We start from the raw sequence: 23,895 nt of genomic DNA on the forward strand, positions 1-23,895 counted from the left end.
TCACACTTGCAGCCACAGGACAGAGTGTGTGACTGGCAGCAGGGAAACTGCACTCTCATCTACCATAAAGGTATTGGTAATGCTGGTTAATCATGTGGGTAAGTGATTCTCCTCCTCGGCCCAATTAAACTTGCTATTTAATACTGTGTGGCTTCAAAGAGATCTATTTCAGTGAGTCATTCTAAATACTACCTGGAAATTTTAACCCTTTTCCTCAACCCATATCTTGTTGATTTTATATTTCATTTAACTGGAAATAAAGCTCAAGTGTGATATGTTCCACTACAGGTAATAATAGCTCAGGAAAGCCAAATACACAGGAAGAGAGAGAAAATTCGATCCCAGACTTGGTAATAAAATCTCAGGAGGGGGCTAAGCATTAAATAAGAGAGAATCATGTCACTCAGGCTTTGCGCTATTAATCCAGGATAATCTCAGTCTTCAAGATTTCCATTATTTCTAACAAATAAACACCAAAAAACTTCCGGAACTTCATTCTTCTTTTCCCTTCTCCCCATCTCTCTGCCTCTCTCGCTTTAGCTCACACACACACACACAACAACTTCCAATACTATCATTTCTCTATCTTGTTTGCTTTTGTCATTTCAGAGGTATTTCTAGGAAGAGTAATATAGCCAATATTTACTGAATGCTTACTATATTGTCACTGTGCTAAGTACATGACATTCTTCAACTCATCGATTGACTCCTCTTTCCAGCAACTCTGACACATAGATATTATCATTTTCTCCACACATAAGAAAACTGAGGCCCAGAGAAGTTAAACCACTTGCCCTGGGCCACATGTCTAATAAGTGGGAGAGCCAGGATTTGAACCTACACCTTGCAGAGCCATCAGGATTCCACCATGTATCCTATGTATCTGAAAGCTTGCCCAGGATTTCCAACCAAGAACGAACGAACTACAAAAGAAGAGGCTTTTGTCATTGGACTGTTAAGTGATATTTTTTCCAGGGTAGGAGAGGTTCTTGGATTATATACCATCTTTTCAAGTGGCTCCAAACACAGAGGCCTCAGGCTCTTGATTAGCCCCAGGTTTGGAGTCAACACACATAAGGTTGCAGTTTAAGAGAAAACAGCCCCGTAATCCGTCCAGATGCTTTCCGGGAGAGGAAACTTTATGAGAACTGAGAAAATATACAGGGAAAGTAGAGGGGACTTGCTAATAGCTTCCCTCCGGGTCTCACCCTCAATGCCTCCCTCATTGGGAGTAGTTTTACTACCTTATGGCTAGAAAATGTGGTTTTATAATATGAACCCAGAGAGGAAAGGGGGTGGAAAAGGACACCAGCACCTTCACACAAGACACATTTTAATATGCTTTCTTCAAAGTTTTCAATAAAGGGTTATAGAAGCTGAAGTTATTTTTAAGTGGCTAAGTGCTTTACCTTTCAGGGCCTCGCTGGCTGAACATAAAAGTACCAAAAAATATGGAAACATTTCCACTTGCCAGCCTTCATTTTGACCTTCAGAATGACCCATCTATAAGATGGAAAACAAGTCCTTTCATATCTGAGATCAAAGTTGTGGGTCTTCCCTCTTTTAAGTCTACAGGGTACAAGTTGTGTACGTCCTCACTCCGGGAACAGATAGCACGGATTACATGGGGAGGAGGAAGCACAGAGGAGAACCATCTGTGCTGGTACTAAGCCCACCCCCCCGCTCCCCCCGCCGCAGTCCCACTGCCCCACAAGATGTGGCCTCTTGAAGGAGGATGGAAGTGATGGCGATGGGGAGGATGAAACTACAACAGTCAGGGAAACCGAGTCTCCAATCTGGACATACACCCTCATTTCATCAATGAACCAGCCATCAGATAGCATGCTTCCATTTGAAAACATTATACATCTCAAATGTAATTAAGAAATTTAGACTGGCATGAATATGTAATGTACACATTGCTCTGCAGATGCCTTTTCCGTCCGACAGGCTGGTGCCGACTTTAATTTGGAAGAAATCCATTTTCATACAAAGGTAACCAAGAGTGACAGGAAATAGGAAGCCTACATCATTTATCTTCTGTGAACTTAGGAAAAAAAATCAGTTAATTGCTTTTCTAGGAAGCTATTTTGTGGAATCACGGTGCTTTATCTTTCTGTTCTTATTCATGGTATAAATGGTGATTTTAAAATGCCCACTGTGAAAATGCTGATCAATCAATACATCTTCAACTATTTACTTATTTTAACAAAATTCTGACCAGCCAAAAATGGTGTCTCTGTTCTTGTGGATGAATTATCAACCACTAGGAAAAGTCCTAATATACACACAGTCTATTAATTGATATTCAAATTGAGGTATCTCTTTCCTCATCATTGGTTAAACTAAGAGCAGCAGGTCCTGCGTTCTCTCCTTCTTTCCCTGGCTTTTCAGATGTGTTCTATTCTCAGCCATCAGAGCCCTCTGTGAGAGTGGTCTTAAGTCACTGCTACTTATTAAATTAATAACAAACAGAAACTAAAATGTGTATGTTTTGGAATACCAGTGAAGCTGTAACTTGCCGAACAAACTGATTTCATAGCCCATGAGGCCCATATTCCTGTGCTTTGTCTCAGTGGCACTGCATATTAGGCTTTTTTATAGGATTGTCCCATTTCTGTCTTCCTGTATCACCTAGCATATACATATGTATTTTTAAATTCTACCAAGTTTGAGGCCAATATAAAGTACTCTTTTCAAATCTAAAATTATCATTTTAATAATAATTTTGTATTATTCCCTGAGTGAAGGATAGATACAGCATGAAGCTAATGACGCATGAGCTTCAGGGCCTCTTAAGTGAACATTCCTCCAAGGCCCCAGGAGGGGCTCTAGCAATGAGTTAAAGCATGTTTTTGTAAAAATTTCAAGCATAAGATAATTTTTCTACTCCTTTTTTCCTAACGAAAACTCCCAAGACAGTATTTATTTTAGGTCCCACAAAACCTATATCTACTCCTAGGTTAACAGTCCCCAGTGTCTGGATCTTGAATTACATGTAAAGGGCAAAACATCAATTTTGTGTGTGTATGTGAAACAAAAAATTTTCTTCAACTGCAAATAAGATTTAGTGTGCCCTACCCAAGAATGTTCTAGAACACATGCTGCAGGTGTAGCTAACACCTAACGCTAGTCACCCTTCCAAGTGGCACTCCAGGGAAGGCTCACTTAATGAGGGATGGTATCAAGAATCAAAAATTCAGCTATAACAACAAAAATATGTTTTTCATTAAACACAAAACTGTGCTGGGGAAAACCAGCCAGGAGACAGGTGTATCAGTTAAGGAACTCCCTTGAGGTCTTTAACTTCCACATCAAATTGCACTGAATTTTTCCACACTAATTACCTATTATTGAAGACTAAAGAATTATAACAAATAATTCTCCATGGCAGCAGATAGAGTGCAGATGTTGTAAGAAAAAGAATGAAAAATTTCATGAAGTGTAAAATCAGGCAAAAGAGATTCACAAATTCTCAATTTTTTAAAATAACATTGAATAGTTTTCTACCACAAGGATTATGAAGGTGAGGAAATTTTCTAGGACTAGAAGGCCAATTTTAAATTTAGTTTGGACTGTACGTGAGAGAAATTGCAAATTAAAAGCTAAGTGCTGGAGTCTAATTTATTCAATTCATGTAAATTTCTTGCACATAGAGATCACATCTTAGATTTTTTTTTTCAGTTTCTCACATCACATTACACCTAGTCATTGATTTGATTTCTTATGAGGACTGTACCTACACAATGCCATACAGCTATATTTGCATCTCCCTTGTCTTTACGTCATTTTTACCTAACACTTCCTTTCAGCCCCCAAAACCTTCACACAGGCATAAGTCTTATTCTACACCTAATGCCCTGGGAAAGTATAGTCAAATCAGGAAAGTTCCTTTCAGGTCATTGCCTCTGTAAATTTCCCTAAGATAATGCATTCCTTACCTCATTGAAAATTAATGTCAGTACTATCAAGGGAACAGTTTTATATAGGTACTATCTGCGTAAAAAAAAAAATAGGCATTAATATTTCTTATTTGCCACATTTGTTTTATTCTCTCCAGAAAATAAAGGCAAATATCCCCATAAAAGTACAAACTGATTAGCTGATAAAATTCTTCAGTTTCTGTGCTAGGATTATGGATTTTATAGAGATGTCCTATAAATAATGATATACCTGCAAAAGGGTATATATAAAAGGGTCTCTCGGAGTACTGTTAAAACAAACAAACAAACAAAAAAACTCTTTGAGTCTGAAAGATGGAAAATGTAACTTATAGATACTATTCTGCTGCTAACTGGGAAAGATTCATTTTCTTATTATAATAGACTGATTAAACACACAAGTGTTGCAAAATTCAAATTATCATATTTTCCATAATATGCAAAGTTTTTTGCTAAAATAAGGACTGTACATCTCTCATACCCAAAACAAAAAAACCAAATCCACCAATTAAAACTTTGTTTTACGAATGACACTTCTTACCTTTTCCTAACCAGGCTTGATTGGCCTCTTTAGAGTATTCAGCATAGAATGTTAGGAAGGAAGCAAGCTGACTGGCTCGATGTCATTACATGGGGGAAATGAAACACTTCCTTTTTAAAAGCTCTAATTTCTCCTGGTATGACTTTCTATCCTAGGCATTTCCCTCTTTCTGTGATTACTGAACCGTAGTACAATGTGTCATTCCCAATCTGGGGTCTTGGAAAGGCGTCCTGAAAGTGTCCATGTTATTAATGACATACCCAAACCCTAATGAAAACTGTATAGTTATCTTCATAGGATTATACTGGCTATCAAAAACTGGCTTTTAACCAGGGCTTTATCAACTCATTGAGTTACAAAGTAAATAAATAAATTACTACCTAATAAATTTGAAGTTTCTTTGGCACATAAAAATCATTTTAACAGGGAATCAATTGGGATTACAATTATAAAGGATTCCTGGTGGTTGCAGCCACCTCTGTTCAAGGATAAGCCATGTTTAATTTGCCAGGTCATTTGATGACAACAAAAATCAAAGGGCTTGATAAATTCATTTTGTAAAGTGATATTAATGTGTGTTTCCTACAAACTTTTAAAAACATAAATGCTTGCAGAAATTATGTGTTGCTTCTATTAATTCCTAAGAATACTTTATGGGATCCATCATAAATGAATAATTAAAAGGAGTTACTAGTATACATGCCACTTAATTTCTTCTTTAGAACCTGTATAAACACCTTAGAGTAAAAAAATATATATCTTCTCCTTCAAGGGTAATATGTTGATCTCCCAACTGGTGCATGGTGCTTTCTGAAGTGATAGCTCAGCTCAGAAATGATTAACTTCAGCCTTGTCAGACTCCCAACAAGAAACATCAAATCATTCGTGTTTCATTTGGTTATTAAATCAAATTAAAATATACAGAATATCCTGCAGTGTTACTCCATCTTTAAAAATGACTGTGTCAAAAAGAAAAAAAAAATGGACAGTTCTTAAATCCAATGCTCCAGAATTCACATTTTATGTTTGTTAATATACCACATCACAGCAAAACAAAACAAAAAAAAATGTGCAGGCATACTTTTTCATGTGCTCTTGACAACTGTCATCAATTTGTAATATAGTCTGAAACGTGGTTCTTTAAAACAAAACTTCATTTTCCATCCAGATTTACTGTTCAAGTGAGTAATCATGGCTTCTTTGCTACCCCTGTGATTATGTGATTTGCCTTTTTGAATTCTAATACTCTATACATCCAATATACATATTTTATAATGCAATAAATAAATACTTTAGATTAAATTCAAGATGCAAACCAGAAGAATCTGAACTAAAAGATTTCATTCTCTTCATATAACCTAAGATCATTTTTATAGGACAAGGAGAGTTCTTACTTGATGCAAATCAATTAACCTGGATTTTAAATATTATAATATGGACAAGACTTTGATACATTTGAATATGCACCATACTTAATATTAAGTCTTTTTTTTAAGTAGGCTCCATGTCCAACACGGGGCTCGAAGTCACAACCCTGAGATGAAGACCTGATATCAAGAGTCAGATACTCCACCAACCGAGCCACCCAGGTGCCCCTCAATATTGAGTCATTTAATAGTTACTTTAAAAATCATTATGAGGTTTACTTTGTGAAATCTGTGCTCGAACATTCCAAAACTGACAAAAGCATCAAACTTCTGAACTCTTTTACATAAAAATTAACCTCTTTATATATAGCCTTTATGATACTTTTATTTCTAATATATAGTATCTGTGTCAACACTGACTCATTAACAATACAAAAAAAATTCCCTTGAACTATATTAAAGGAGACATTCCTTTCCTGAATGAATGTAGACACATAACTGCATGTGTTGGAACTTAAAAATAATTTGGTGATAATCAATTTGAGAAAGTTGATAGGAAACCATTATTTATGTGTACATCCTCCTTTAGTGATTGCTACAAATCCTACCATATGGAGTTGCTCACACACTGAAATAAAGAAACATGGGAGTTTAATTTGTAATCGTCCAGTGGTCACTTAGAACTGCTCAGATGTATGTAGGTGGTATTGAGAAAACTTACCTCTCCTTGCTTGGGGATGCTGAACTTGGACAGCTTGGCCTTGGCTCTGGTAGACTCTGGCTTGGTGGCCGGGACTCCCCTGTATGACGTACAGTGCACACTGGTTTCTGTGGATGACTTAAGTTTTGGAGACTCATCAGGAGCCTGATCTTGGCCGTCCATCGGCCGCACATATGCAGTTGGTTTCTGCTGAACCAGGCTGGGTTTTGAAGCCAGGGATGGAGGAAAGTTCTGAACACAGTGTCCGCTGCTGCTGTGCTTGGCTGCCATAGCAGGTGGCCTTTCCTGGGTCTGAAGACCCACCTCTACATTGCACACTTGCTTGGCTCGTGGCTGCTGTCTGCCAACACCATCTCCAAGCAAGGTCCTGAGAGAGCCTTGTGCTGAGTTGGAAGAAGAAGAAGAAGAGGAAGATGAGGATGAGGGGCTCGACACAGAGTGGTTAGGTTTTTTATTATGGTTCTTTGGGTTAGCAGATCTGTTCAAATCAAGCAACCTGGGTCCGTGCTTACTTGCTCTCTGTTGGCCATCTGATGGTGGGTGCCCAGCCTTCTGCCAGCCCATGGTGCCCCTCTTACTCTGCTGCACGGGGACAGCTGCTGGTGTGGAAGATGCAGTGCTACAGACAGATGAGGGCTGGGTCTGGGCTCTTGAATCTGCAACAAAATGTTCATCGATCTTGTTCACAGGAGCCTGAGGAACCCCAGGTTTGGGAACGCCAACGAGATGACTCTGATTAGATCTATCAGTTAAAAAGTCTTTCATTTCATCGTAATTGCCTAAAGTATTCTGGATCCGGTTGGAGAGCTCATCTCCCTTGTTCGTCTGGAGAAAGAGAAACACACGTACCCTCTTGTTAGAGACAACAGAAACACAGGAAACAACAGAGAGGTGCCATTATTGATCACAGTAGGCTTGTCACATTCAGAATAAGAGTTGGGGGATGACATCAAAACTGTCCTTTGCTTGGGGGCGCCTGGGTGGCGCAGTCGGTTAAGCGTCCGACTTCAGCCAGGTCACGATCTCGCGGTCCGTGAGTTTGAGCCCTGCGTCAGGCTCTGGGCTGATGGCTCGGAGCCTGGAGCCTGTTTCTGATTCTGTGTCTCCCTCTCTCTCTGCCCCTCCCCCGTTCATGCTCTGTCTCTCTCTGTCCCAAAAATAAATTTTAAAAAAAAAATGTTGAAAAAAAAATTAAAAAAAAAAAAAAAAAAAACAAAAACTGTCCTTTGCTGGGGCGCCTGGGTGGCTCAGTCAGTTGAGCGTCCGACTTCGGCTCAGGTCATGATCTCACGGTTCGTGAGTTCGAGCCCCGTGTTGGGCTCTGTGCTGACAGCTCAGAGCCTGGAGCCTGCTTCAGATTCTGTGTCCCCCTCTCTCTCCGCCCCACCCCTGCTTGTGCTCTGTCTCGGTCTTTCAAAAATGAATAAACATAAAAAAAAAAAAAAAAAACCTGTCCTTTGCTGAAGAAGTCCATCCACACTCTGTATCATGCCAGAACCAGGAAGCTGTTAAGAGCCTTAGACTACATCAAAAAGGAATCTCTCCTTGGTGGTGTTCTACAGCTAAGGAAATCAGAAAATTTACCACTGTAGCTGCACACAACAGTCTCAATTAAGACTTTCCAGGATTAGGTTTTCTTTTCTTTTTTATAGTCCCTTTGGAAGCTTTTCTTGAAAATTCAAATTTGGCTCAAATTGTTCTGCTGCCAATTTCTAAATATATAATTATTCTTGTCAGAATCCCAGAGGGACAGGCAAAAGAAGTCAGAGTAAAGCTTAAAATGAACATGGGGCTAAATGTGCAAGAAGCCACCAGCCTAAACTATCCATAGTTCTGTGCAGCCTCAGATATTAGTGAAATCTTGGAAGACCTTTCATTTTGGAAGAGAAGCTGTATCTCTGACCTTTGGTATAAATGAGAAGCAATCCAGCAGCTTTTTTCTCATCACCCTATCAGGTACCCTGATTGCAGCATGACCCATGTGTGGCAAATGTTATCAAACCTCTTTATATTTCCTAATAGCTGAGAAAAAAACATAACAAGTGGCATTGACTTTGAAAATCAATGCAGAAATGAAGTCTATACTATTGATAAAAATCACAGCAAGCAGCTCTCACTATTAAGCAAAAGTTATATTTTACTGAGGGAGCAGGCAGTCAAGTCGTGTGAACTAAACACCAAGATCTGTGATCTGAGAAGACCTCATTTTGAGTGGCTGAGCTGTCTTCCTGGGCTGACCAGGCAGAGAGCCAGCTGAAGTTTGGTTGGTCGACTCTTCCAATACAGACTGAAAGTAGAAGTACAAGTGAAGGTGAAGATGAGCAACAGAAAACCATCTACCTTGTAGGGTTCACTGAAAAGGGAGTAACTCGAATTAAATGCGCCATCATCCTGCTGAGTTTCCTGATTTCTTCTTTCTCGTTCTTTCCTCCGTAACACATTTCTATCTGGTTCATAGACGCTGCATCAGGAGAAAGAAAAGAGAACAACCACATAGGAAAAAGTTAAAGGCTAAAGCCCAGTCAAACATTCCCCTGAGTGCAGAAGTCTGGGTCATGGACAAATGGTGATGATAAGAACATGGATCAGATTAAAGCCAGTCTAATCAAGCAGTATGAGCTTGGGTGTCTGATAATTACATTCTTCAGGAGCAAAAGAAAATCCTTAGGACAAGTTCCAACCAGTACTAGACCTCTCTGCCTGATATGTAAAACAGGAAATATCTAAGCAATTTTGACAGGAGAAGACTGAAAGTAATCTTAAGGCAGACAGTAATTACAGTGATGTGTAAATAGAAATTATGAGCATATTTCCTCTTAAGACATAGACTCTGAGTGTTATATGGGAATGCTTCTGTTCTTGTCTTTCTTTCTTTTTCTTTTTCTTTTTTTCTTTTTTCTTTTTTTTTTTTTTTTTTTTTTTTGCATGGCTGTGTTTCTGTAGTGATTCTTTCATTAACTAGCTCCCTAAAGAGCTGTTAAAACTCCATGCTGCAGTGGTTTTCACAGTTATGAGCCTTCTTCTGATCTCTGCTAATCAGTCAAGTCGTCAAACTACTACTGAATCAATTCTTCCTTCTGATATATTTGACACTATCACTCCTAACTATGAAAAATGTGCCAGGAGGAAGGGGTGCAGGCAACGAAGGGAGAGAACGGAAATTGAATTATGGTGTGTCATCAAGGATCTCAGCCTTTTTGTTAAAGAAAATTAATATCTATTCTCCCAAAATACAATTATGAAGTGACCAGACACCAGATAACTGGGAGGACTAAGGGAGTGTTCCTTCCCCCTCATAAGGAGGAAATAAAGGGGCTAATTCAACTAATAATAAGGAAGTGACCCGTTTACTGAAGGAAGGAAATACACATGTTTTTTTCAGCTTGGTACATAAAGTAAATCTGGCTCAGTGGAAACAACATAACTGACATGTCCCTCAGAATGAGCACTGTCTTCATTTCCTAGCAGAAGCATTTTAAGTGACCTTGTTCTGCTTAGAGCTCCCACTTGATCTAATGCACAGATGCCTGAGCTGGGAGCCGGGACAACCACCTACTGACTGTGGTTCTCCCATAACCAGCGACATGATGATGGGAAAGCCACACAACCTCTCTGCACCCCAGTGTCTTCATTATAAAACAGGGATGTTTCATGGCGTTGTAAGGTTTAAATGTGAAGGTAATCTACAAAATGGCTTTGGAATAGCTTTTGGTGCCCAAACTCCAATGTACTGCTTTTAAATGTTGTTAATAATGAAAGGATCTGTGGGTTCATAGAAATATATGAAAGAGTGAGATTCTGTTTTGTCTAGTTTTGTTTTAGCTGAATTGCCATCTTGAGTATAAGAGAATATTTGTGTCATGTAGCTATAGAGGACACAAATAAAATGATCATAAAATAAATATTGCTTATCCTTCTAGCTCTGCCCGGGTGGATAGAATATACTTTAAATTCGCTAAGGGGCAATGCTAAATATGCTTTCAGCAAGGCTGGGAGAACACCTAAGGAATTTCATTTAAATTTAAGATTAGGAAATGTTAAAATACCCAGAACATATCACCTATTAGCATTTTAATTCATCTTTCGTACGTTACCCAAAGTTATTAGATTGGGGAGTCCAACCAGTGACCTTCACATAAACGGAGGCTGCAGTCACAGCCTTACCAAATGAGAGGCTCACAGCTCTGACACTGCGATCACTAAGAACTCTCTGGATGGCTATAGTGATAGTGACTGGCATAAGGGAGGCATAAGATGAAAATGACACTCTTATTCACAGAACCAGGCTTCAAGTTCAAAGAAGAGGCTATGATTGCCTTGCCCTGCTTGTGGACATTTGCAATATGAGACTGCAGCTTTCACACACATTCCATGGATTTCAAATGGAGACTGCTCTGACAACACATGACTCATGCTGTGGATGGGCATGAAGTAGCTTTAACCAAGGGGACAATTCGAGTTTTACTATGAACTTGCTAACTTTAGAACCCAAACCAGCATTTGGCAATCAGAAAAATAAGCTTGCATACCATGCACCGTACTTCTTCCCCTCTCCAGCACACACAGGTATCTGCGAAGCACCAACTATGCAGGACTCCATGCACAGAGACTTCCATAAACATGCTTGCTGCCCTCAGGCAAGGTCAAACCAACCAAACACACAAGACTGGTATGATGCATGAAGTGGCCTTATGTAACATGGAGCAGGCAGGTGGTCATTTAGGATGATTTCAGGACTTCTGAGAGGCCCCCATACCCAAAATAATACCTCCTACATCTGCTGGCTGACGACTGAAATTCCACAACTAGAGAGTCATTCCTCTGGCTTAAGATGTCTTCACCCCTGTAAAAAATGTAGACACCACAAGAAGGGGAAACACTTTAACCTGATCAGCCCTTGGTATCTGAATGTGTATGAGTTTGTCAGCATTTTTGCCAAAGGCCAATGGGAAAGGGCACAGGACATGAGGGTCCAAATATGAGGCATGACAAAAAAAGGAGGGATGATGGAGAATATAGCAATGAAAACAAATTTATAAACACTGCCTACTCTGCAACATGGCTTAGACGTTTAGCATTAGGCTGAAAGCAAAAATCAATTAGGCAGATATCAGACTTACTGTATTTTCCAGGGTCAGGGAGTAAAAAATCACTTAAAAATATGGAGAAGTTGGGAGGTGAGAGGCAAGCTGCTCCTCTTTAACTAAACCTGCTTCATTCCCCAATCCATTTGAAGATAACCAAAAGCACTCCAAGATGCACACCAGTGCTGGCTAAAGTTCTCTAATGAGGTTCTACCTGCATACCCAGCCTATAGCTTCTACTACTAAGAAAGACTGAACACCCTCAGGACCACCTACACATAGTCTACTAATAAAAATGCACTGGCCATTGGAGTGTGTGGGTGACTCAGTTGGTTGAGTCTCTGTCTGACTCTTGATTTCAGCTTAGGGCATGTTCTCATAGTTCATGAGGTTGAGCCCCACATCAGGCTCTGTGCTGATAACATGGAGCCTGCTTGGGATTCATTCTCTCTCTCTCTCTCTCTCTCTCTCTCTGCCCCTCCCCTCACTCTCAAAATAAACAAATAAACAGTTTTTTAAAAATGCACTGGCCATCTTTCACGGGATAGCCATGATGCTTGTGCCATGCAATATCCTCCATGCCACCAGATGAAACCAGAATGATCAAAAATGACAATCATCCCCACCTCCTCCGGAAGAGAGCAAAGGAAACCCAAAAAGAGAGCTAATACGTCTTCAATGCTTTCCCTTTGGTTTCTCTTCCCCAGCCTCCACTGAACATTTAACCCTTCCTAACGGTGACCCTCCTGTTTCCTCATCCTTAACTAGAACCACAACCCTTACCTGTCATGTCAAGCCTAGGAAAATGTCACCTGCTTAATGCAAATGTCATTGTAGAGAAAGTCTGGACTTACATGCCCCATCTTTCTCTAAGTGTCTGAAATTTTATCTCTTTGGTCAACACTAAATGTTTAACTCATAAAGACCGTATCTTCTTGACAGTAAGTCCACCATTCCACCAATTACCAGTGAAATCTCTGTAGGTACTTACAATTCTGGAGAGTGCTTTTCTCTTGATTTCTCACCATTAAAACTTAGCCCTCTTCCCTCCTCTGCCATTCAAACGATGTAAAGCCCATGTCATTTGCTTTAGAAGCAAAGGAACCTTTCCCCTGACATGCTGAAAGTCAGGTCATCTTCCCTGGGGATGATCGACTAAAGTTGTAGAGAATTCTTATTCCTGGCATGCCAATAAATACATTAGACTCAGTAAGAGCTTCGTATCATGAGCTGTTTTGTTATTGTTGTTGTTACTAGCAGATGGTAAAATCTCTATCATCTGTAAAGTTATTCCTTATTTCTGTGAAAATTGTAAGAATCACATTCCTCAAATGTATGTCACCAAATGTATTTATTTATTTTGTATGAAAGTGGAGGCAGCCAACTGCTACAGTATTATTTATTATATATTGCAAATGCATAACATACCCAGAAAATGAAGCTTTTTAATCAACTACCTTTAAAAGACTAACTTATTTTCAGAATAAAAAAAATAGCCAGTGAAAAACATAGTAAAAACATTTCTGATCATTGCCCCTTATTTGTTTTTAATCTATAAAATGAGGTAAGTATAGGGTTCAGGGCAAAGCCAATTATGCTGATTAGGGAGGAACAGAAGTCCAAACATGAAATTATCACCATTTCCAAAATTAATGTATCCTTGATCATATGGTAACAGTATGAAACTGAATAATAGCAATACCTTTGTGTCTGATAGTTTCTCCCTTCCACTGGGCTCAAAACGTTTCACACATATGTCCCTTAATTATCCTTACAATGTCCCTTGGAGAAAGACAAGGATGGTAGATATTATTGCTAGGCTACCTTTTTTAAAGATCAAGGGACTCAGTATAAGAGTTCAATCACCAAAACAATGTCATAAAGAAGACATCATGTAGAAGGGACAGCAATGTCAATCCATAGAGGAGGGGCTACCCGGGAGCCAAGAGGTGGACATACTTCCTAAACCCTAATGTCTACAAGCCCAGTATTAGAAAACAGTGAATGTTTCCCTCACAAAAGCAAAACAGGACAATGAAACATAGGGAAGCTACTTTCCATGCAGAAAGAACTATAAGGAGAATTCTGGAATAAAGGCTGGGTTGTTATAATTTTTTATAGTCCCAAAAAACGAAAGACAAAAATCAGTTTCTTTCCACAGTACACATGCCAAAAGGATATCCATGTAATACAGAAGAGTGGAATAAAGGACAGGTGAGTGAATTTAAAAATTATAGACTCAAAAGTAAGCCAGCAAAGGCTGCTCATCATTTTCCTCAGATCCTACCCATTCTTCAGCATGCTCTGGTCTCTGCAGCCTTATTAGAGAGAAAGGTGCTGGAGCTGGAGGGAGCTGCCCCCTCTGCTGAGCTCAAGTTTGACCCAGAAGGCGCAGCTGGCCAGGAGGGACCGACTCTCTTCCCTGTAGCACTGATCCATATGCAGCCTGTTCACATTCGAACAATCGCTGCAAACAAACTGCATTTCCCATGGACGAGGCTTTCAGCCAAGGGGATATGTAGCTAATTACACCCCTTGGCTGGAATCATCATAGTGTTTTCTTCTTTAAAAAAAAAACAAAAAAACCAAAAAACATTATCCTACCTACTGGTATGTCTCCAGAGTTGCGGTCTGGGAAACAAGTACATTCAAGGGGAAGAGAGGGAACAATCTCTCACCTATCTGAAGAAAGTTATCATGTTCTCCATGGTTAAAAAATATTCTCCTCTTCATACAGCAGAAATACAATTCACTTCAGTCCAAAAGCATTTCCTGAATGCCATGGCGTTAGATGCAGGGGAGACAATTAGGGCTGTGACTAGCCTTTCCTGCTGCTGAGAAGCTAATGGTTCAGAAGACAAGGGGGAGAAGAGGGAAGGGCCCCATTCTATAAGTTGTTTTTTTTTTTTTTAGAGAGAGAGAAAGGGAGCATGGATGAGTGGGGGAGAGGGGCAGAGGGGGAGAGAAAGAGAGAGAGAGAGCGAGAGCGAGAGAGAGAGAGAGAGAGAGAGAGAGAGAATTTTCTGCAGGCTCCACACTCAGTGCTGGGCAGGGGTCTATTCTAAGCAGAGAATGCTGACATCGTGTGGCTAGGGCACTGCAGAAGGGAGCACAGGGAATCTGGAGCGCTTCATGAAAGAGACTCCTTTGAGTTGGGTCTTGAGAAAAGGGCAGGTGGAGGACAGTGAAGGGAAGAAGGGCTTAAAAGTACAAGGTACATAAATTACTATTAAGTGGCCTTTGAGAGGGTTTGAAAGAGGTGACTCTTGCCCTCCCAACACCATCCTACTTCTTTATCCAGCTGGAATTCCACATTTAAAGTTTCATTTGTTTGGTTTGCTCCACTGCTACTCTGTCATTTCTACCTTACCCCAAATAAGTTTATCTGATCCTTCCTGAAGCAGGTTTGGTTTGGAGTGAATAAATAAAGGGTGGATAAAGGGAAGAATACAGTTTGTATCAGGGCAGGCCTTGAACACCCTGACCACAGAGAAGACAACCTTTTCAATCGTGGGACGCTTAAAGTCCTTGGAAAACATGCTAACCTGTCCCTGGGGTGTGCACTGGCAGCCACAGGGCCAAATAGGAAGAAGAAAAGGCATTAAGTGGAGAGAAGAATGTGTCACAGAAACTCTCCTGATCTTTGGAGCAGTAGCATATACAACGGTGCATAATTAAAGAAACTTAATCAAATGCTGCAAAATAATAACTGCTTTACACTTAATGAGTCAAACTAATTATCATCTCTTGTTATTTATAAAGCAAATGATAGAAGATTAGTAATCCCTTAAGTCCGAGAAAAGCAAGATTACAGAAGTATATTTGCAAATTCCTTCCTTAATCTATAGACAGAGCTGGGAGACTCAAAGACAGGAAGGTAGTCAGAGAGTGCGCAGGTGAGAGAAGCAAGTCAGGCAGAGAAAAGGTGGGTTGGAATCAGAGCTTGGTGAAGAGGCAAGGATCCTCCAATGAGAGTTCTTCAAGGCCTTGAACTGTTGTAGCTGTGGTGCTGGCACCAGGAGGTGGGGGGTGGGGAGGATGATGGTGGTAGTGGTGGTGATGATGGGGTTGGGGTGGTGACGATGAGGTGGTAGGGGGAATGATGGTGATGGTGATAATGGGGGTGGGGGTGGTGATGACAGGGGTGGTGGGGGCGGTGGTAATAAGAAGGGCTGTGGGGGAAGTGGAAGGGGGTGAGGTGATGGGGGTGGTAATAATAATGATGGGGGTGCGGATCGGGGTGATAGTAGTAAGAAGGGGTGGGGGGAAATGGGAAGGGATGGGGTGTTGAGGGAGCAGTAATGGGGAGCAGGGTGGTGATGGTGGTGGTAAGAGTGGTAGAGGTGGTGTGCTGGGAAGATGGGCTGGAGGGTGGTGGGAAGGGGTGGGGTGGCAGAGGGTAGTGGTGGTGAGAATTGTGGTGAGGTCGGCAGTTAAAGATCTGCTGAGAAGAGAGGACTGGTCAACGGTGAATACAATAAACCCTTAAATCCTGAAGAACATCACTCTGCCCTGCTCACTTATAGTAGGCTTCTTTTTGAGTCAAGTAATTTCAGTTCTCACACCTGTTCCCTCCATTTTCTCCAACAGCATTACACCACTAACTTGCCATCAGCTTTGTAAGTATGACCCGCAATATTATTTCTACCATAGGTACCTTGAAAAGGTCAGTCCAACCTTACTTGTTTGTCTCTGATCACAAAGGTGATTCAGAGACTCTCTTTGAGAGCATTTATAGATCTCTTCCTCAGGGCTGCCAATCTGTTCTACAAGAATGGGAGAAGAATTGAAGATGGTTTGTGCCGTAATCACTTGTCCTATACGACAGCTTTGGTGAAACTAGGAAAGAGAAGGGAGTCACAAAAATAATGAACACCCACAGACAAATGTAGCCGACAAATATTCCAAAGAAAAATATCCTTTTGGGATAATCTATAACACTTTACCAAACCCACCAGGCCCATATTAAATTTTGCTAATAACAACAACTACCCTCTAATACTACATGCAGCCACTGCATGAAGCACTTTACATACATTATTTCACTGAGTAGTCTTCAAAACCCCAAGAGACATTATCCCCATCCACCACTGAAGAAACATGAGGCTCTAAGTTTAACTAACTTGTACAAGTCCCATAGCCAGTGAGCGACAATGTTGGGGTCTGAAGCCAGGCAGTCTGGCACCAGAGAATGAATTCTTAGACTATGCTCCACTGGCTCCCCAGGGAACCTACTTACTGACAGACTTTGACAAATGGTATCCCCATCTTTTGCTAGTAACTGCCAGGCAGAAGGGTGTTAATTTTCATATCATGACAATTTGAGTTCATTCTTCTAAGATCTGCTAAGTTTCCTTGGTTGATAAGCATCAACTTTCAGAACTCTTGTAAAACTTATAAAATATAAGTGAGATAAGCAATTCAAATGAGTTACAACTAGCAATTAACTAATACACCAGTCCCTGAACTCTGTACAGTGAATTACTTAAAAATTGTGGAACACCATAATTAGTGCATTTTGTAATGGCACTAACAAAGACAAGCCGCTTCTGCACTACGGTACTGGACGCTCATCTGTTCTCTACTGACCATTTAGTAAGTCCTAACTCCATTTCTAACTCGGTGGAAATGATAACTGTTCCAAATCTCTCTCGTAAATACCCTCCAGTGAGTTTTTAGAGAGATGACAGATAAATGACAGCTTTGCATTTCCAAGGGTTAAATGCTTTTCCTGAGGGATCTTAAGTCTTGCTGCCATGAGAACAAGTGTCAGGTTCTAATGGAATTGTTCCATTATAAATAAACCAGCAGGTTGTATGATAAGCAGCTTTCAAAGAGGCTCTCCATATAGGATAAACAGAGAAGTTAATCTGAGTTTCTTAACAGGACCTTTTTCCTTTACAATATAAAAGTGCCTTGAGATGAAGCAATTACTCTGATTTACCATCTTCTCCTTGTTAGAATATAAAGATGCAGCGGAGCTTCACAAAAGCAGCAGTAACTTAACCAAATGAGACTCACCTGCAAAGTCCCTACTATGCTATTTCAAAGAGCTCACTTCTAGACAGCAGCAGCACAGAACAGCCATCAATCATGGGTGTCCATTATTAGAAGGATGCTTACTCCCAGGGCTTTTCATGTCAGAGCCAATAAATTACTTTTCCTGCACAAAATACCGTTACTTCATTTTCACTTTACAGTATAAGTTTCTAAACTTCCACTCCTAGGAATTTTAATGCCATCTATAAGGAAGAGTCATATTTCATATCATGCCTATGTTTTAACCATGATGCCCTTCCATACAATCTCTGTGTGGCCACTCAGGGTCATGGATGTGATCAGAGGGCAGAAGGGTGGCCAAGTCCTCTTATATAACTTCTTACTATCAGTTGGGTCAGGCTTTTGGACATAGAAAGTCCTGAGACCCTGTACATCAGCCATTAAAAAATGGCCCCTGTTCTTCCTGAATCCAACTGCTCAACTTCTTTTCTTCCCAGAACCACCAATGACATACACTATCTGGTTGAAATGGGATTTCTGAAAAGGAGCAAGAGTTAACTTGAGCCACTTCCATCTGTTGAGCTGAATTAATTTACCTGTGAGGTACAGAACTAGCCCTAGGCTAGAATGAAAACAAACAGAGCTAACTTTAAGGAAAGGAAGAATTAAAGGGATATGCATGTCCTCAAATACCTTCTGATGTCTAAGCAATCTGACAGATCAACCATTAGAGTCTTCCATGTAGGAAACACAAATGGCAACCACTATAACAGATCTATTAATTTATCTGAGAGGGAAAGAGACCTGTTTTGAAGATAAGAAGGACCTACTCTAGTACAGGGCAGTTTATGGGCTTAGCTAGAAGTCTTGGTGAGTAAAGGGAGGAGGGAAGAGGAATGTATGACAGAAATCCTCAGTATCTGAATGAGAACACAGAACCACTGAGAGGATGGAGCTTCTATGTCACGAGGAAATCAGATCCGGGGCATGAGACCTGGGCTCAGGTCCTCGGTCAAAGAGAAACAGAAGGCAACAGGCAGATGCTCCCTCAACTTCCCATCCTCCAACCTTTCTCACCTCACCAACCCTTTCCTCCTCACTGCTCTCGAAGGTGAGTCCTTTCTCGTCCCCAGGCTGACTCTCCCACTTGGACTCTGAAGCCTACTGCCCCCTCCCCACCTTCCCACAGATACCATTTTCTCCTACTTAGTCACAATCTTGGTTTCCACTGGGTTTTTTTTTTTCATCAGCTAATAAACCCATTCAAGGTCCTCCTATCTTCTAAAAAAGAAAATGACAAGTTCTCCCTGACCTTCTGTCATCTTTTTGCTGTTGCTCTCCATCAGCAACCATTTTCTGCAGAGCCATCCACACTTGTCTCTCTCCAATTCCTGGTTTTTCTAAACCCATGTGATCTGGCTCTGCTCTTCACAGCAAGGTCACAACTCCCCCATTAGGCATCCACTCCCCAACCTCCCACACAGCCACCACTGCTTTAGAGAAACTTTGTTCCCTAGGATCTGTGGAAATGTATACTCGTGATTCACCTCCTGGGCTACTCCTGAGTGTGCTGTGCATGTTTCTACTCCTATGCCACTCCTTTAGAATTTGTTGCCACTCAGGGTTGTGGGTAAGACCTTGTGTCTAGGCCTGGTCTCTTCTCATGTGACAGTCTTCCTGGTGATATCATTCATATCCTTCCCTTCAGGTGCCATCTTTATACTGGTGACATGCAAGGCTCTAAGACTTATCTATATCTCTCTTCTCAGCTCCAGAACCAATTATGCAACCATCCACCAGACTTTCTCAAGTCATGTTTCCCACAGTTACACAGAGCCCAGAAAGTCTACACATGGCTCATTGCCACTCCCTGACCCCAGCCTCTGCCTCCATTCTGTTGCTTGTGTTGGTGGATGGCACCACTACCCACATAGCTGTTTGGGTCAGAAATATGAGCATCTAGTCAATCCCCAGGTCCTATCAATATCACTCAAATTTGTCCAAAGGTCTCCTCCAACCTGCCTCCCCAGTCTAGGCCACCACTGGCTCTCTCTCCTAGCCCACAGAGTGCATCCCAAAGGGTCTCCTGGTTGTTCTTCCTGTCATCTGTTCCTCCACAGTAAAGTGATGTTCCCTAAAATAGCAGTTTGATCAGTCACTGTTCTGCTCCACCCTCCCTTGGACAGAATCCAAATCTGGCATCCATGCCCTGCAGGGCTTGGTCCCTGTTTCTCTCTCCAGTGTTGGCCCAAATCTCCCCTAATCTCTACACTATGGCCTCTCTTTGAGCCCAGGGATATGTTTGCCACCTGCCTACCTCCTCCTGATCCTGAAGCTCTCAATTTAGTGATGCTTCCTTCTCAGAAACATTCCCTGATGCCTTCAACAGACCCAAGTCCTGACCAGTCCTGACCTTCATGTGTCCTACATAGAACCCTACATTCTGCCCCCAATCACATTTCTTACACGAATTATCTGAATCCTCCATTACATGGTTAGCTCCACAGAGGAGGAACTGTGTCTACTTTCTGTAAAACTGTATTCCCAGAACCTAGAACGCTGCCTAGCACACAGTAGGCACTGAAAATAATACTCAAAATACTTTAAAAATACACAATAAAATGATTTAAAAATTTTTCCTTATTCCTTATCAAAATTTAGTCTGTATACATACCATAATTTGAAAAAACAGAATACAAATCCATTCAGATTCTGGGTCTTAAAATGTTCCTTCTGGTTGTAGAGCATAACAATGGGAATCATATTAATAGTAATAGTGGGCAACTGTTTGGTGCTGGAAAGTTTTGGTATTTTATTATCCCTCTCAACAAACCTGCTATGTAACCCTTATTTATGAAAAACACAGAACTGTAATAAATAAACATGCAAATAGAAAAATGAAACAAAATCTATGTGCCATAAACATTCTTCTCTTCATTTTACAGATAAATGCCTGTCTTCAATGGAGAAATGAGACTTGGAAAATTTAAATGATTTGCCTAAATAGTAACTGTTAGAATCAAATTCTAAGTTCCACAGAAGTCCTGGATATTATAAAACTGAAGTGTTTTAAAAACATATTTTTTTTATTCAAAAAAATTAATTAACACTTACTATAAACCCAACACCAGCTAGACATGAAAATATATCCATGGCCCTGCCTCGACAGAGACTCTCAGGGACATTTTTCTAACTTACCACCGTGAAAGTTCTATAGTCAATTAAGCTTGAGTTAGAGGAAGATGTTAAGAATTTTGAATTATTTGAACTCTATAGTTCTATAATTCATTAGGTGCTAGTGACAGTAAAGATGATTAATTCTAAATATCCATATAACACAGTGTCAGAAAACCAGGGGGTCTTCCTATGGTTGATGTATCATTCACAAGTTCCCAATTTTAATTAGACATGTAATCTATCATACAAATATTTTATTAGATCCTAGAAGATTAGGCATATTATATATTATGGAGCTGCCTATACATGATGATAATTATCACCATTCTTTAAGAAATGTTGTAAAGGGGACACTCATACATATTCTGACAACATATTTGCTTCATGTTATCTTAAAATGTCTTTATCCCTCCTCTCCTTCTCCTTTCCTCTCTTCCCTCACTCCTTACTGTTTCTATCTCTTTTAATGTTTCCAATATACAACCATAAACAAGAGAGTAAATCCAACGTCACAGGAAATATAGGCAACTCTGTGGTATTAAGATAAACTTATTGTGAAGAAAGCCTAGGAAGAAGGTTCTTCTTCCTCAAAATGCTGTGCCCAGAAAAAGGTTGGGCAGTTTGTGGCACATAACAGAAGAAAGGACTTGGAGAATAAGCATTTGACTTCTCTCCTCATCTTGGTTCTCTGGCAATTCAAAATCAATTAGCCTCTGCTGTGTCAGGAGGATTCTATTCTGTGGGTTTCCATCTTAATTGTCCAGCTTTCTGAGTCCCTAGGGGTCTCTTTCCACTAAATTTTAGGGTCCACACCTCTCAGAATTAGCTGAGAACAATACCTGACTGACAGTAGGCACTCAGCTACCATTTGTTGCTTGAAGGGATGGATGGCTGAATCACCAGTGTTCATTTTCACTCAACCCCTCTTTCACTGAATAACCAATAAGAAAAAACAGTACTGTAAGTAGACTTACCTGGTCTTCTCAGGACAGTAAACATATGCTATGATACATAAAGGCCTTTCAGGTACATTCTGAAAGCAGCAGCCTCAAAGAGTTAATAAAGCCAGGTTTTTTATCAAATAATTTTTTAAATGACTGGCATAAAGAAACACGGAAGTGTCATATTGTCCCTTTGGAATTAAAAGTCTACATGCATTAATATAAGATACTGTAATATCTCAATGGGAAATCTACCTGAAAATTATTGAACTTAAAGCTTTCTTGACTAAAAAGCTAATGATTCAGAGTCAACTTGGAATGATAGTAAAGGGAAGACATGGGGCACCTGGGTGGCTCACTCAGTTGAGTGTCCAACTTCAGCTCAGATCATGATCTCACAATTCATGAGTTTGAGCCCCACGTTGGGCTTGCTGCTGTCAGCACAGAGCCAGCTTCAGATCCTCTGTCCTCTTCTCTCTCTACCCCTCCCTGCTCATGCTTTGTCTCTCAAAAATAAACATGAAAGAAAGAAAGAAAGAAAGAAAGAAAGAAAGAAAGAAAGAAAGAAAGAAAGAAAGAAAGAAAGAAAAGGGAAGACATAGCAAAACCTCCCATTGAACAAGAAGAATACTTCCTACCACTGGGCTACAACTTCCAAGGATCCTCCACTACTTTCAAAGATATTAATATTGGGCCAAGAATGAGGAGACCCAGGTAAGGTCCAGCCATAGACAGGTTAAGACCTATTTTATGCCTTAGCAGGGTTAATAAAACCAATACATACACTGTTCACTGGTTGTAAGAAGCAAATGAAATCACGAACGAAGAATTCCTTAAAAATGTTAAAGTGCTCTGCCAAGGTGAAATATTATTAATGCCTGGAAAGAAGGTGATTAAAATACCCACTATACAGAAAGAAACACCACTCCCTATCCATCACAGGCTGTCATTAAATATTGACTTTGACCCAAGGATTTCATATTTAGGAATATACCATTCATATTTAGGATGTCACTGCAGCATTATTTAAACTGCAAAACAAAAACAAATTTAAAGTCAATTAAGTATAATTCTTTAGAGACTGGTTAAAATTTATGGTATTTCATACAATGGAAGACTATGCCACCATTGGATGGAGGGGATCTAATGTAAAGACATGGAAAAGTATCTAAGACATACATATTAAGTGAAAAGAATAAGCTGTAGAAGAACATGGATGATATAATCTCTTTTACATAAAATAACATGTGTGCTTTTAAAGATATTTGAAAATCTTAAAATAGTTATCTCTGAAGTGAATGAAGTGGCAGGGGGTGGAAAGTCTTCTGTATAGTTTGGATGTTTTACAAGCACATTACTTTTTTAATACAAAGCATTATATTTTTAAAATATTGACAGTTTTAATTTGCTTTCCCTTTCTGATCTATAAACATGCAAAATGTAAAGTTAAGGCAATGATTAGTAAATATAGCACAGGTTTATATGCGACTCTCTCCAAGGATCCGGGCCCCCTTACCAGTCCAAGCGTATTTTCTCCACACACACCCCCCACACCTCCTCCCCAAGGATGAACTAAACAGATCTCTCCACAAACCTAACCTGTAGACTTTAATTCAACCAAACTCCACATTGATCAAGGACTTCCTGAATCTGTCAACAATTACCCTGGACTTACACATACCAAACAAACAGACAAACAAATCACCATAGTCATCCTACTAGCATCTAACTGCATTTACAGTTTCAGACAAATAATCTGCATAATCCCCAGGGATAACTCAGAAACACCAGGTCATTTGATACCAGGTATGGAAACATTTCTTTATGAACTCAACTTGCCCACAGCTCCAGAGAGATACAGAACCTGAATACGACAAATCTGAGTACAGAGGTGTCTGAGACTTTCAATTTATAGGAGAATAACAATTTACCTCAAAGGTAGAGGCAATCTGCTGAATTGCCAAAGCCCTCCCAAGAACTCTGAATTCCACTCTCCTGGCTACAAATTGATTAATTGTCCATCCTGCTCCCTTGTCCACTCCATTCCCCTCCAAATCTCTCCTCTCTTATACTTGCATTAGCACTCTCTTGACTTTTTGTGTCAGACTGTCTCCTCATCTCTC

General features: G+C 40.3%; 1 protein-coding gene across 9 annotated transcripts in view; it reads right to left on the reverse strand.

Moving 5' to 3' along the window:
• Window positions 1-23,895, reverse strand: part of AFF3 (ALF transcription elongation factor 3) — a 575,522-nt gene that overhangs the window by 435,110 nt on the left and 116,517 nt on the right. For 4 of the 9 annotated variants that reach the window (XM_058684422.1, XM_058684421.1, XM_058684419.1 and 1 more), the window contains exons 3-5: window positions 11,327-11,413; window positions 8,911-9,031; window positions 6,571-7,395 (exon numbers count right to left, since the gene is read on the reverse strand). In XM_058684422.1, coding sequence (XP_058540405.1) covers window positions 6,571-7,395; window positions 8,911-9,031; window positions 11,327-11,413 — 1,033 coding nt within the window. The remainder of the gene's footprint in view (window positions 1-6,570; window positions 7,396-8,910; window positions 9,032-11,326; window positions 11,414-23,895) is intronic. The other 5 variants (XM_058684425.1, XM_058684424.1, XM_058684426.1 and 2 more) reach the window with 4 other exon arrangements.

The sequence above is a fragment of the Neofelis nebulosa genome, chromosome 9 (genome assembly GCF_028018385.1).
Source record: "Neofelis nebulosa isolate mNeoNeb1 chromosome 9, mNeoNeb1.pri, whole genome shotgun sequence".
In the NCBI taxonomy this organism is placed as follows: domain Eukaryota; kingdom Metazoa; phylum Chordata; class Mammalia; order Carnivora; family Felidae; genus Neofelis; species Neofelis nebulosa.